At 35.5% G+C, this 15,646-nt stretch overlaps 1 protein-coding gene across 1 annotated transcript in view; it reads right to left on the bottom strand.

Moving 5' to 3' along the window:
• The window catches only part of LOC115433053 (alpha-1A adrenergic receptor-like), a 35,426-nt gene that overhangs the window by 5,971 nt on the left and 13,809 nt on the right, over nt 1-15,646 (bottom strand). Inside the window, exon 4 of the mRNA XM_030154248.1 lies at nt 524-645. Coding sequence (XP_030010108.1) covers nt 524-645 — 122 coding nt within the window. The remainder of the gene's footprint in view (nt 1-523; nt 646-15,646) is intronic.

Genomic DNA, 15,646 nt, shown 5'->3' with positions numbered 1-15,646 from the left:
CCCTTACATTTATTTTTATACTTTAAGTAGTTTTAAAACCAGTACTTTTATACTTTTACTGGAGTAAAAAGCTTGAGTTGATACTTCAACTTCTACAGAAGTCTTTTTAAACCCTAGTATCTATACTAGTAGTAAATGTGAATACTTTTGACACCTCTGACTTTGACTGACTGTCAAACTAACAACTATGAGTTTGAAGAAGAAAACTTGATGATACCATAACACAGATGAGTGTAAACAATGAAAATTAAACTTTATTCAGTGAGTGATACAGTCTGTGGATACATAGTGTTAATTTGTTGGATGTAAGTGTGTTCTGGTACATGACTTCCCCCTACTGCGGAGATACTGGAATATCAATACTACAATCAATAATCAATACTACATAGAACCCCTTCAAAACTTGTAAAAAAAAAAGTTAATGAAATCTGTTTTGAAACTAAGGCATAAAACTACAGCAGAAACTGAATCAGTGACATTTATACTTTGTTCTGTCCTTCCTCTTCTCATCTATATATTTTACCTGTTTGAATTCTCGGCTGTAGCAGGGGTAGATGATGGGGTTCAGGCAGCTGTTGAAGTATCCGAGCCAGAAAATGACCTTGAAGAAAGTCTCTGGAGGTCGAAGGCTGCTGTTAAAAGAACCTGTTGACACAAACAAACATATGTATGACAGCTACACAGCAGATCAATGTGATGATGTAAAATCACACTAGAACGCATCAAAGTCAGGGTTACTCATTGCATTCACTCTGTGAAGTCCAAGTGTAGGATTTTTTTACACCACTGTGGGGCAGCATTCAACAACAGGTCAGTACACATTTGTAATACGCCTAAATGCAGGGGTGTCAGACTCATTTTAGTTCAGTAAAATTAATTGGACTAGTAAAATAACAACATAATAACCTATAAATAATGTCAGTTCCAAACTTTTCTCTTTGCCTTAGAGTAAAAAAAATAAAATTACATTATGAAAATGTTTACATCTACAAAATATCCTGTAAAAAATGTGAACCTGAAATATCTTAAGAAAATAAGTGTAATTTTAACAATATTATGCCTCAGCTTATCATTCATTCATGTGCATTATAACTTACAGATCACAGTGGATCTACAAATACACAAAACATGTGATAACAGGCAGAATATTGTTAAAATGGCACTTACTTCTCTTAAGACATTTCATCTTGTTCATATTTGTTCAGTTTATTCACATTTTTGTGAATGGATACTTTGCAAATGTAAAGACTTTCATGTAATTTTCCTTTTTTTTTTTTACACTAAATTAAAGAGAAAAAATGGAGTTGTCATTATTTATAGGTTGTTATGAAAGTACTTCACTGGGGACAATCAGGACTACGTCAGACCTGTCAAGTACTTGCACCCTCTTCTTCCTCAGCCAGGCTTTTGTCATGTCTGCAGAATGTGGTTTCCAGTGTCCATTGCTGAAATATGTAAAGGTCAATCTGGAAAATCATCAATCATGTTGAAGCAGCATATGTTGCTCCAAAATGTTAATGGTGCATCATAGAGGTGACAGTGGCCTTTGACCTTTGCACTGACTCAGTCCCAGACCATAACTAACCCTGGTCTCTGGACTTATTGTTGGTAGTTGCTTGTGACTACTGGTAGGTGATGATGGAAACTAAAGGCAAAGTAATAATGACGTTAACCCATAAAGACCCAAACAGCCACAGTGACAAAAACTAACTGATCTAAAATAGTTAATACCTGTTGATCCATTAATTCTATCAATTCATGTAAATAACTGGTGTAAAATGCAGTTTTTCATCTTTTCATGGTCATCAGATATGACCCATTTGGATGTTCAGAGGCTCCGCAGTTACCATGGAAACACTGTCATCTTCTACAACATTGACTCACCAGTAAAACCCATAGAGTTGGATTACTAGTGGCTTTTCCATTGGATAGATGCATAAAATGTTACTGATATTTACTAAATGTCAAAAAACCAGAAGTGTGTAAAGTTGTTTTTTTTCCATTAAATCACAAACGTGATGATTTGTTTATTTATTATCACGAGATGACACGAGAAGTCATTCAGTGAACATGGTGATGAATGTAAATATCATGTTGATTTACAGATATATTCATTATTATAATTTATTACCCCTCTATCCAATTCTAAATTTTAAAAAAAATTATTTGGTTTCCTGGTGTGTCTACACATATCGCGCCATGTTTCTTTTAAAACTCTTCTTCCTCACTTGTTGTAACATCTGTCAACATCTGTTTTTTTGATTCACCTGACTCTAGTTGTGGAAAAAGGTCTTTCCATTGCAGTTTTGCATGAAATACCATTTGCGCTACGCCTGAAAAAACACCTCTTGCCAGTGCAAAGACTTTTAATCGAAAAACAAGAGTTTTAGCGAAACTGTTGTTTTTCCATTAGACAAATTTTTATGTGCAAGTTATATTTGCACAATTCGAGGTTGAATGGAAAAGCGACAATTGACAGTAGATGAACACACTTGTTTTTTTGTTCAGTTATTGATATCTTTGCTAAAAAAGTCACGTTTTCTTCAGTTTTCTCCGTTTCTGATATAATAGCTCTCAACTTTAATCTGAGCTTTTATGAACATCTACATGATCAATAAATTAAATACAGGAAAACACATGATTTACACTGAAAAAATGCAAAATAAGGAGAATAATAGCATAACAATGAATTCAAAATCCTTCTATTGACATTCAAGGCCATCTATAACCTCACCCCTCCACATCTGTCTGACCTCCTTCATGTTGCCACTCCCTCTCACACCCTCAGATCTTCCTCCTCCGTCCACCTCACTGTTCCCTCTGCCCGTCTCACCACCATGGGGAGCAGAGCATCCAGCCGCTCTGCTCCCCAGCTCTGGAACTCCTTGTCACCAGGGCTCAGACACATCACTTCACTCCCTCTCTTCAAATCCAGACACAACACCCATCTGTTTAGGACTGCTTTCTCTTTGTGACCACAATTGCATAGTTCAATTTTTTAACCTTTACTTTTTACTCTGTTTTATTGCTTGTTTCATACTTTCCTTGTTTACCATACAGTGTCCTTGAGTGCCACGAAAGGCGCCAATGAATAACATGTATTATTATTCATTCATTCATTTTCTGAACCCGCTTTATCCTCACTAGGGTCATGGGGGTCGCTCAGAGCCTATCCCAGCTCCATAGGGGTGAAGGCGGCGTACACCCTGGACGAGTCGCCAGTTCATCTAAGGGCTGACATGTAGAGACAAACAATCACTCTCACATTCACACCTATGGGCAATTTAGATTAACAGACTAAACTATCAGTGCATGTGTTTGGATGGTGGGAGGTACCTGGAGAGAACCCACGGAGACACAGGGAGAACATGCAAACTCCACACAGAAAGGTCCCACCCCCATCCACTGGTGTTGGAATGGAACCCAGGACCTATTGCTGTGTGGCACGAGTGCTAACCACTGCACCACCATGTCACAGAATTATTATCATTATTATTATTATTATTATTATTATTACAATCAGTGGTGATAAATCACTTATGAAAGGTTAAATATAGAGAAAAATTCACTTGGGAACTGCCATAAAAATAGCACTGGGTCTTCATGGGTTAATATCAGTGTGTTCTTTTTTAATATGACTTTCCATACTGTCTTAACTTTTCAGATCTGAGATTTGAATTCAAATCCAAACTTCTCCTCATGTCCTTCCTGTCCTGATGGCAACGACAGAAGGAGCTGTTAAACGTCCCATCTGTAGCTCATTTTCTTGTCAGAAGGACTATAACAAGGTTGAATTACACACTCTAGAAGTGAGAGTAGGAGACGTTAAAAAGCTTTTAAAAAAGTTTAGATGCTGTTTTCAGATTTTGGTGTCAGTTTATGGTGTGAAAGCAACACTTTCAGATGACACTTTAGATGCCATTTTTGGTCTTCAGCATAAATATTAGGACAATCAACATCACACTGCAGAGATGTGAAGATGTGTGAAGTGCAAAAAGCATGCACCTCTTATAGTGTTTATGTTGTTGCTCAGTTTCAGACAAGTCTTTATTTGGTCTTAAGATAAAAAGAGCAGAAAATATTTTCTCTAAGATGGTCTCAGCTCGCTGCTCTCTTGTCTTTTGCTGCTGTAACTTGTGTCGGTCAGACTTTCTTCAAACCCTAAACAACAGAATGCAGATATTTTAATGTTGCTGCACTTTGTCATAAATAATAATCTGTGTTTTCAATGGACCTAATCACTAACAAACTAAAACAGTGGTTTGTGTAATATCCAACAGAGGAACAAGATTTTTTCCCCTTGTTTTGACAGATACTACTTGAATGACTTCTAAATGTAGCTAAAATTAAGTCAGGATCAGGATAAACTTTATTGTCCCACATGGGAAATCTGTCTTGGACAACAGTGCTACATGTTCCTATAATCACATTCGGACACATATAATAAACAAAAACACACTCAGTCTCAAGATTTTGTCAGCATAATCATAATTATGTAATACATCTAATCTATTAACTGCACCTTCCTCTCCAAGATAAAATAATTAAAATACAATAAAACAAATGAATTTCAATAGATGAGAGTAATTGTGTTCTGTAAAAACATTCCTCCATTTTCACAGTGTCAAGGATAAAAGAATTCAAGTAAGATCATATTCAATGTAATCAATCCATAATAAAAGTAATAGCAATAAATCAGTGATAAATGTGATAGTAATTTGTGTAATAACAACAACTTGCTTAACATGTTCATGTTTTTTTATTTTTCTACTTTTTATTTTAGTGTAATGTTTTGGTGGCTGGACTTAAACTGTGGTTGAGTCATCTTCATCCTCCGTCCTCTTCGTCCACCTACTACACCTCCCACTCTTCTTCTTCCTTTCTGGTCTTCGTCTTCCTCCTCCTTTGTGTTCTTCCACCTACTCCTCTTCCCAGTCTTTTTCTTCTTTTTTTCTTTCTCCTCTTCTACTTTCTCCTGTTTCTCCTATTGTCTTTTCTTCTCTACCTGAGCTTCTACCTCTGGTGAGAGTTTCAAATCGCTGCTTAAAACTCACTTTTTTTGCACTGGCTTTTAATATGTGCTGAGCTAGACATTTTACTTCAATGTTTATATTTATTGTTTTAACCCTTTCATGCATAGTGGTCACTACAGTGGACAGCTATTCAAAGATATTCTCTTATGTTCTCCTGAGACCCAGCAATGTATCTTTGTCTTCTGTAGTGGACAAGAGTTTCACATCTTTACTTAAAAAAAAAAAAAATCTCCACTAAAAAGGACATTTTATAATATATATATATATATATATATATATATATATATATATATATATATATATATATATATATATATATATGTATATATATATATATATATATATATATACACAAAAAAAAGCATCTGAAAAAAACTGTTGCATCATGCTGTTTCCAATTAAGGCAATTATTTAATGTAAAACGGCGAAAACTTTTACTTACAGGGTCTCAAGAGGATATATTCATGGATTTTGTTGTTTTAGTTCCATATCAGCCAACACAGTGGACGTTTAGGCATCATCTCATACACTGCAATTCATACCATTACTGTAACTTTGCTGTTCTTGATAAACTTGATCTGCAGTAACATGTTTGAGTGTAAATCAGTTGTTTGTTATTGTTATTAGACTGTCATTAACAAAAGGTTTTTCTTTTGTTTTTTGCATATTATCTCCATGAAGTGAGTAATAACTAGTATTATAGTATGTTAAAATGTAAGAAAACAACAGATTAGCAGCATTAGAAATGTTTCTACTTCATAGTTTTCACACAATATATCAGTAAATACATTTTTCTTTGCTTCAAATATAAAACACATGAGGTCCTGCTGAGTGGATATTTTTGTAACTCCATGAAAAATAGGTTCATAAGAAAATTTTCAATCACATTGTTTTTTTCATAACTAAAGAGGAATAAAAACACTGGGGAAAAAATCCTGATTAAGGTTCTCATAATTCATGCATGAAAGGATTAATATTTTAAATGCATGAACTACGGGTCAGTATTGTTATATTCTATCTATTGTCTTTTACTTATATTCTGTTTCATGATTATGTACAGCACTTTGGGGCAGTAGTGTCTGTTCTTAAATGTATTATATAAATAAACCTTGACCTGTTCTTTTTCCTCCTCACGCTCCTCTACCACCTCGTCTTCTTCATTCTCCTCCTCTTCCCACTCTTTCTCCTCTTCTTCCTTCTCCTCTTCTATTTCTTAGTCTTTCTCCCATCCTCCTCTCTTCTCCTACTTCCTCCTCCTCCTCTCTATCCTACTCTTCTTCCTCCTTTTCCTGCTCTTCTATTCTCCTCCATCTCCTCTTGTCCTTTTTTCTCCTCCTCCTTCTCCTCTTCTTCTTCCTCCTCCTCCTCCTGCTCAAAGATCATGACCCTCAGATCAGCAAGTGATCTGAAGTATGTTGGAGGGTTTTGGAGGATTTTGGGGATCAGAGTTTTGATGTTCCTTAGATAACCCTAAACCCAGAGCGCTCCTGCTCAGATGGATTATTTTTTCCACAACATGGACTTGTAAGGCCATCCTGCGCCCCAGGCTGCTGTCTCTGACTATATATGAAGAATCTGACGGCTCAACCAGAAACCGCCATGAGAGCAACGTGTGACACCTGAACATGATGCTGTTGGGCAAAAAACCTCCAATTTTGGCGAAGAGTTGCTCCAAACACACAAATACCCTGATCTATTTTAGCTGCACTTTAGTTTATGTAAATATATTCACTGTTCCCAGGACTGGTTTTGTCCACGGTCCGTTTTCATTCTCGGTAACGTTGAGATTTGAGATGAGCCGATCAAAAGTGATAATCTGCTGCTGCTCTAGTAATATTTGAATTAGTTCGGTGATCTATCAGTAAAAATGACAAACATCTGCTTCTCAGTTGTGTCAGTTTGTACATATTTGTCTTCTGAACAGTCACACAAACTCCTTTAGGTTTTGAACTGTTGGGGGCAAGGTTATTATCATTAACGAAAACAAACAAAATGACGAAAACTAGAATTGTAAAAACATTTTCGTTAACTGAAATAAATAAAAACTATAATTAAAAGAAAAAAAACATAACTAACTGAAACTGTATTGTGTGCTTACAAAACTAACTAAAACGTATAAAAATTATGGATAAAATTCCCTTAGTTTTCATCTTTGTCAATGTCGGATTCAAGCAATTTTAGCTGCTGGCACCATATGATATTTAACAGTTTGTCACTTCTCGTCACTTGTCGTTTAGTCATCTTCTCATCCCCACTCTACCTGGAAACATGGAGACTAAAGGTGGGAGACAGCAGCAGAGTCCTGTCTGGGATTTATGTGAATACGACGGAGAAGAAGATAAAAGATATATAAAAAAAAGAACCTAAAACTAAACTTAAACTAAGCATTTAGAAAATAACAAAAACTAATAAAAACTAGCAAACCTGCTCTAAAAACTAATTAAAACTAACTGAATTAGAGAAAAAAAAGTCAAAACTAAATAAAACTAAACTAGAATGAAAAATCCAAAACTATTATAACCTTGGTTGTGGGTAGGGGAAAAAAAAAACATTTTAAGGACATAAAAGATGAATTTTGGGTATCAGTATCCAAAAGATAAATAAAGCATCCACCATTCATGTATCTATATTATCTAAATTATATCAACTACACACAGACTGATTAGTGTCTCCTCTATAAGGTTTAGTGGATGCAGATTTTAAGCCATTTTGGGCAGCACCAAAAAAGGGGGCTTACATTAATAATGTTAACGTGATATAATTTTTGTTGTAGTAATTATGGTAGTGGTATTTACTCCACCCCTCTAAGGGGAGGCAAGGGGTATTGTCTATGGTTCGGTTTGTTTCTTTGTTTATTAACACTTTAGCAGCAAAAATATTGGTTGAATTCATACCATATTGGGTTTATAGATTGCCAGTGACCCAGAATAGATCTGATGACATTTGGGGAAAAGTAGGTAATAGTTTAAATTTTTTATGAATTTTTAAAATCTTTTTTTTCTCCCATTTACTTATAAAGTCTGAAATTTCACATGGCTATAAAAACATCAATTTTGTTTCAATTTACTTCAAACTTGGCACATATATAGAGGCAATGGATATGCTGACATCAGCACACGCATAGACATGATGACATCAGCTGGATCGATGCCAAAATAAGATAAAATACGTGTGAGGGGCGGGGTTTGTTGTGCCTGGCACCACTTGTTATCTTCTTTTTTTTTTTTTTGGGAAACTGGGGAAGTGGTTTATAAATCTGGAAATCATTAATATTTTCATCATACGCATGATGTATTAGAAATATGTTGTGTCATTGTGTGATAGTTACATTTTGTATTTGCAAACCGTAACGTTTCATTAGTTTCATTCATTCACTCATTCATTTTCCGAACTGCTTATTCCTGTGGAGTGAAGCTGGAGATTTCAAAGAGAAGAGGTTCCTCACAGGCCTGGTGCTGAAATATGATTCTAAAGATGCATGAAATTCAGATGCAGGGCAGGATGTAAACAGTAGAACGGATGAGGAAGAGGAAAACATAAACTATGCTGGCTATAATAAATAAAGTAAGCACTAAATTACAAAATCAGAGACGACAGATGTGTTGTCTTCTTGTTACATTCAATGTCTTGTTGTGTCTTTTACAAATGATAAAAACAGATGATTCATCACCTCAGGAGTAAAAATACTTTCAACTGCAAATAAATAATGTTTTTTACATTTGTTGTAGTAACTATCAGTTACAATTATTATGGAATATCTATTGTAATATCTCCATTCATATTGCCCAGACCTACAATGACCTCTACATATCCAGTCTATAAGAATATTTCGCTGTTTATGAGTTACTTTTTCAATAATCTCCTGTTGAAATCTGTTTTCATGTTAAATTTAATATGGTGAAGATCTGAGAGAAGACTACTACCCGTAGGACTCTGACACTAAAGCTGATAGTAAAGATCATTAAACCAGTCATGCAGACATTTGTTCACACAGCATTAAATTAAACAAAGGCAGTGTTTGAAGGAGGTTGAGTCAGTTCCTTCACTAAGGACGCAGTGCAGAGGATGACTCAGCACAGATGAAACACTGCACCAGTAAGTCACTGAGGATGGGAGGTCAGGACAGCGGTGCCAGGCTGCAGGGTTTCAGACAATCTACTTCAGGTCCCCAGGTTTATTTATTTATTTATTTATTTATTTCAAACATATAAAGAAACAAAATAAAACAAATACAAAATAATATTTAAATGAACAGAATCTGTCTTCAAGTACAAACAAGTCTAAATTTGCATGGCTGAAAAGGAGTTGGAAGAAGTACAGTATAAAGGTATTTAAAGGTGGGGTGTGAGATGTTTTCCTGGAGCATTTTTTTCCTATACTGCTTAAAATCCCCTTCACACCCCGATTACAACTAATTAATCAAATGCTCTAACACAAAAATAAAAAAATGTAGTCACCTGTGGAACGGACAGGAATGAAAAAACACCCTCCAATCCTTTTAAGCACCCAATTGAAATGATTGAACGGTGTAATGTCTATCAAACTCAACTGTCATTTGTCCCTCCCCCCTCTGCATTAACCCGTCTTCGTGCATGAATCGTGCGTTCCCAGAGGTTTGGAGCACTGGTACAGGAAACAAAGCCAGAGCCAGATCTTTGCTATATTAGTTTTTATTAGGATGGAAAGTTCACCGGCAAACTGTTTTGTCACTAACATAAATCACTAGGAAATGTAACGTTAGCAGATAGGTATGAACTGGGGCTGTTCTGTAAGAGCGGGGGTGTTGGAGGAGACTGAATGGGGTATGCATGGATCGGAGCAGGGGCCGGGGCTGCTGGAGCTGGGTGAACTGTTGCTGTGCAGTGCTCGTGAACCCTTGAGAACAAGCATTGCACGTGCTAGTACTCTGGAGGCGTGGCTTTGAGGGGATGTCTGAAGAAAGGGGTTTGGACTTTTGAATTGAGTATTTTCAAAATGTAGCTGCTCGAACCGTTTTTCTAAGATCTCATACCACACCTTCAATACTACCCCTCAAAAAATTTGAATCAGGGCTTTTGTCAAATAAATACTACAGTACCCATGAGCCTCAGCTGTTGGTAGCATGGAGAAGATGCCTCTAAATGTTTCCAAAAAAAAAGCTGTCTGTAAAATTTCCTATAATTTCCACAGTTGGATGGAAACTCACCTATAAGTGACATGGTTTTCCTGTGCTATGAAAACCATCTTGTGGGTTTTGTTGGTGTCCCAGTATCTGTCTTCCCATCTTCACAAACCTGGTCAACTTGTTCCTATTCACTCTGATCAAGTGTCCACACCACACAGTACTGTTAAACCCAAGAATGCTCTCTATCAGAAATGATGTTTTTTCCACTACTGGGTGTAACAAAAATAACTACACATTTTGAAAAATTACCCACAGTTCTGCATTTGATCATTTTTGGAATTTTCTTTTATGGACGTCGGTAGGTAGGGTTATTGGTGGATATTTGTCCAAATTTACAGACCCAGGTTTTCATGCATGACTGAGCAGGGGCAAATTGCGCAATTCAAGTTAAAACTGGTTTGTGCAAAGTAGCGGTGGGATTTAAATCCAATCAAAGGTCATGGGAGGGAACAATGGGCATCCATCTTGTTTTCCACAAAATTACCAGGTTACAGCATTAACACTTTGGCCACCATGTCAATTTCATTTCTTTACCCATGGCAGCTGTTCCTGCCGTTCAAAGTTAATTCAACTTGTTTAGGCCTGAAAATGTCACTGAGAACAGGCCAAGTTATTTTAATTTTGTGGAAAACCAGATGGATGCCCATTGTCCCCTCCCATGACCTTTGATTGGATTTAAATCCCACCGCTACGTCATACAAACCAGTTTTAACTTGGATTGCGCAATTTGCCCCTGCTCACTCATGCATGAAAACCTGGGTCTGTAAATTTGGACAAATATCCACCAATCCCCTACCTACTGACGTCCAGAAAAGAAAATTCCAAAAAGTATCAAATGCGCAACTGGGGGTAATTTTTCAAAATGTATGTTTTGTTTTGTTTTTTGATACACCCTGTATATCAGGACTGACATCAAACCATTTCAGTTTCCTGGTTAAAAACAGTCTCTGGCCTCCTTGTTTATAAAATCAATAGCTGTGAAACTCAGCAATGTGTTTTGTCAGAACAGTTGACCATTTCTACAGTCTGATCGATGATGTGTGTTTCTTCGTAGCGTACTTAACACCCTATGGCTCTAATGTTTTTAAATATGGCCACTTCTGGACCCAAAAAGCCAAACAAAACACACTCCAACCAGACTGGATACTGGGGCTGGAAAACATACAATGTGATGACAACAAATATGGTTTTGTCTTGTGTCATTTCTCAACTCAACTTTATTTATTAAGCACATTAAGAAGAACCACTGCTGAGACTAAAAGTGCTGTGCATAAATCATAAAAACAAACAACAAAAAGAGTAAAAAGCAATAAAAAACAAAACAAAACACTGAAACAAGAGCAGTCTCATGCTGTTTTGCACTAGATTATATGTCTTTTATGCAATTTTTTCTTTAAATTCTTTAATTTTGTACATACTGTATGCTTGTGTTTTGTTATTATGTATTGTATTGGTTTTTGCACAGCACTTTGGTTGACTGTTCTTTATAAAAAAAATTGGAATGGACAGAATGGATTGTTTTGTTTTACATCTTTGGATCCTTTTTGTCTTGTTTCTTTCTTGATGAAAAATCTAAAACTACAAATAGCCATCTTTTTCACATTAACTTTCACTCAGGAACAGAAATCAACCTTTAAACTGTAAAGATTAATGAATACGTTTTCCAGAACTTCTTTATGTTGTCCTCTATTATTCACAATTATCCTACACGATATTCAAGCAAATTATTCGTTTCTGTACTGCCAAACTTCTGTCAGTCAGTATTCTCTGAAATATCGGAGATCACATCTTTGGAATAATCTACGACCTGAACTTCAATCAACATCTTTATCATTATTTAAAAAGCGTCTGAAAAGGACTCTAATTTATGAAAAAATGTAAGCTGTATATCATTTGATTTGAATTTGATGATTTGTAATTTGATTTGTATTTCTATTGTTTTTACTTTAAATTATTATTATTCCAGTTATATCCTATTTTTAATTATTTTTTTCTGTTTTTTTTTCTTTTCTTCCTCCTGTGTATTGTTTATTTCTGGGGAGGTATTCACATAAGCCTTTTTTGGCTTCTATCCTCTCCTGCACAATGATGTTACTTGTTTGAAAGTAGTTAGGTTTTTTTTGTTTGTTTGTTTCTTTTTCTTTTTCTCTTGCTGTTTATGATGTGCAAATAAAAAAAAAATAATAATAATAAAAAAAAAAAATTACCTTTTATAGTGATAATAATATTTTTACCATACCTACTGTGACAGATACAGCATTGTACAGACCTACAGAACAGTGGAAAGCCTGATTTATATTCCAGATTTAAAGTTATGTGTTGGTAGTGATGGTACATACATGTAAACTTTAACACATGCGTGGAGCTTCAAAACCTCTCATGAGTTTAATCAAAATCCGTTTAGTATAAAAGTATAAAAACGCTTTGACACAGTCACTATTATTAGTTTTCTCTGCCTGTGTATGTGTTATCTTCTGTATCTTTTTTTTTGTATTTGTTGTGATTTCGTGTCTTTAAAGGGGCTCAGACCAGTTTGTGATTCATTCATTGTGACACAGTGGCCTCAGTTTTCATGAACATAAACAGGCTGTAATGTGAGATAATCTGTGATATGAGTCGGTGGGGAATGTCTGGCATTGATCCATGAGCTGTGTTGTGGGAAATCATCACCAAAAATAAAGAAAACTTGTTGCTCCCTCTTTCTGTGTCACATCGATGTTCTGAGAAAAAAAACAACAACAGGCCTTTCTGGGCTCTGTCCTTCATACACTGGCTGCTGATTGGCTCATGGTGTCACAGGGGTCGTCAACTGTATTTGTCCGAGAGGCGGGATTTTTCTTAGTCTCACTGTAGGGGTCAAAGGGGTATATTTTCAAATATTAAAAATCTAATTATCATTAGACTGCTTAGAATAAAGAGTTAAGAAGTGGTGCCAGGCACAACAAACCCCGCCCCTCACACATATTGTAGCTTATTTTGGCATCGATCCAGCGGATATCATCATGTTTACTATTTTTTGGGGTTTTTTTTGTTTTTTATTTTATCTTGCAGTATTATTATTATTGTTAATGTTGTTTTGTTTGACTGTTGAGTGTACTTAAGAAAGTAATAGGGTGAATCACATTATTTCAGTGCTTGTAAATGAATTCTGTTATGTCTGTTAAATGGGAGGACCGCAGGAAGAGTAGCTAATGTCCTACATTAGCTAATGGGGATCCTAATAAATAAATAAATGTCTATGGATGCGCTGATGTCAGCATATCAGTTGCTTCTATACATGTGCCAAGTTTGAAGTTAATTGAAACAAAATTGATTTTTTTTTATTGACTTTTGAAATTTCGCCCATTAAAAGTAAATGGGAGAAAAGAAAAAATTCATAAAAAATTTAAACTTTGACCCACCTTTCCCAAAATGTAATCAGATCTATTCTGGTTTACTGGCAATCTATAAACCCAATTTCGTATGAATTCAACCAATAGGTTTGCTGCTACAGACATGTGAAATTTCGCCTATTATAAGTAAATGGAAAAAAAAATTTTTTTTAAAATTCATAAAAAAATCTGAACTTTGACCTACTTTTCCCAAAATGCAATCAGATCTACTCTGGGTCACTGGCAATCTATACACCCAATTTAGTATGAATGCAACCAATAGTTTTGCCGCTAGAGTCCTTGCTTCTCCTTCGAGGAACGGGGTAATAAGTTTTGCCAAAGATGCCAATGTACTGGATTGAAAAGATATGAACTGAAAATATTCACACCAATCAATGGATTTATGTGACCACTAGAGTGACAAGTGATGAAGAAAACTAATGTGACAGGGGATTTGACCAAAATGATGAAATGGGGTCAGAACCACTACGAAACAACATTTAGAGGCAAAGAAAGTGATAGAAGCCAGTAGTACTGTTATTGTTTTCACCAGTGGACACAGCTCTAAGTGAAAAGAATGGAGTTTGATGATGAAATCACAGTGTTTCTTCTACACGTGCGAGTTTGATTCTAGGATTTATGAAGGTATAAAGTCATTATGTGATGTTATTATCTTTGCTAAGTTGCCGTTTGTTGATTCACAGTTCAGACTAGACTGTTACAGGTCTGACCTTGTTTGGATGATTCCAAACAGATCTTCAGTGCCTCTACTGACAACATAAACCTTAGAGAAAATGGAGGTAATTTGTGGTTTTACTGTGGTTGTTTTCTGTCTAAAAACACAGCTATAATGTAAACTATCAGCTGACGTAGCACGTGAAGATCATAAGACACAGTGATATTTAGACCGACCATCAAAATAACTGACTGTGAATTTTTATTTGAAGAAGAAAACTCGATATCATAATACAGATGTGTGTGTAAACAATGAGCTTTATACTTTGTACAGTGAGTGATTCAGTCTGTGGATACATAACCTTGAATTGTTGATGGTTTTGGTTTTAAGTGTGTTCTGGTACTTGACTGCCCCCTGCTGTTAGGAGTTTGGAATATCCATACTATATACAGTATAACTCAACTTAACTTTAAAATAAAAGTATGAATTTATTTAGGCTTATTTAATAGTTCAGTATTTTCACTCATTTATATCCCATATTTTAATATCAGTGTCATAAGATACTATAGACACAAAGATCTACATAAATAATGTTTTTGCGGAAAACAAATAAAAGATGTAAGTACTAAATGGAGTGTTATTTCTTGTTCCATGTAAAAACCAGATTTTAGAGAGGCCATCTACCTGAAAACTCCTCCCATACCAACCCACGCTGACCCTGTCTGACCCTGCACCTCTCATTACAGCTGACATCATCAGAGGTTCCAATCTATTTTCTTCCAATTCAGACAATTCAACACGTATAAATTAAACCTTCATGTTCAGCAGTTCAAAGGCTCTTTTATCATTCTGGTCGGTGCAAATGTCTGCTGTGAAGAGAGGCAGGTTACACTGGTCTACAAGTAAAATGCTTCCAGAATAAAAGCAGTTAAACTTTACCAAATTTGAGTCACTAATTAAGAAAAATTAAGTCCACAGTGCTAGTTGGTTGCAGTTTCAAAGATCCAGTCTTGGGCCAAAATGTGAAATTCTGAGAATTAATGAAAGAATGGATTTTATTCAAAAGGAATGTTTGTCTCAAAGCTGCCAGATCTACCTCAAAACAGTGTCTGTACAATATAATACACTCACTTTACAGGTTGTTTCTAGTGGAACATTTATAAATCCATTGTATAAATGTACATAAACCAACATATATGTGTAATAACACACCATCATATATATTGAAAACATGAGCTAACCAGCACTTTTGTAATTTGTTTTCTGATTCATCTTATTAAAGTATGTAAGATTTAGCACATTTAATGTCTGAAGCAGATATTTTCTAAGAGCAGTGTTATGAGTTTTCACAGATAAAGCAGTCATCCTTGAACTGAACGTGATCATAAATATACTCAGCTTT

Source organism: Sphaeramia orbicularis, chromosome 14 (assembly GCF_902148855.1).
Source record: "Sphaeramia orbicularis chromosome 14, fSphaOr1.1, whole genome shotgun sequence".
In the NCBI taxonomy this organism is placed as follows: domain Eukaryota; kingdom Metazoa; phylum Chordata; class Actinopteri; order Kurtiformes; family Apogonidae; genus Sphaeramia; species Sphaeramia orbicularis.
This window is presented reverse-complemented; position numbering and strand designations above follow the sequence as displayed.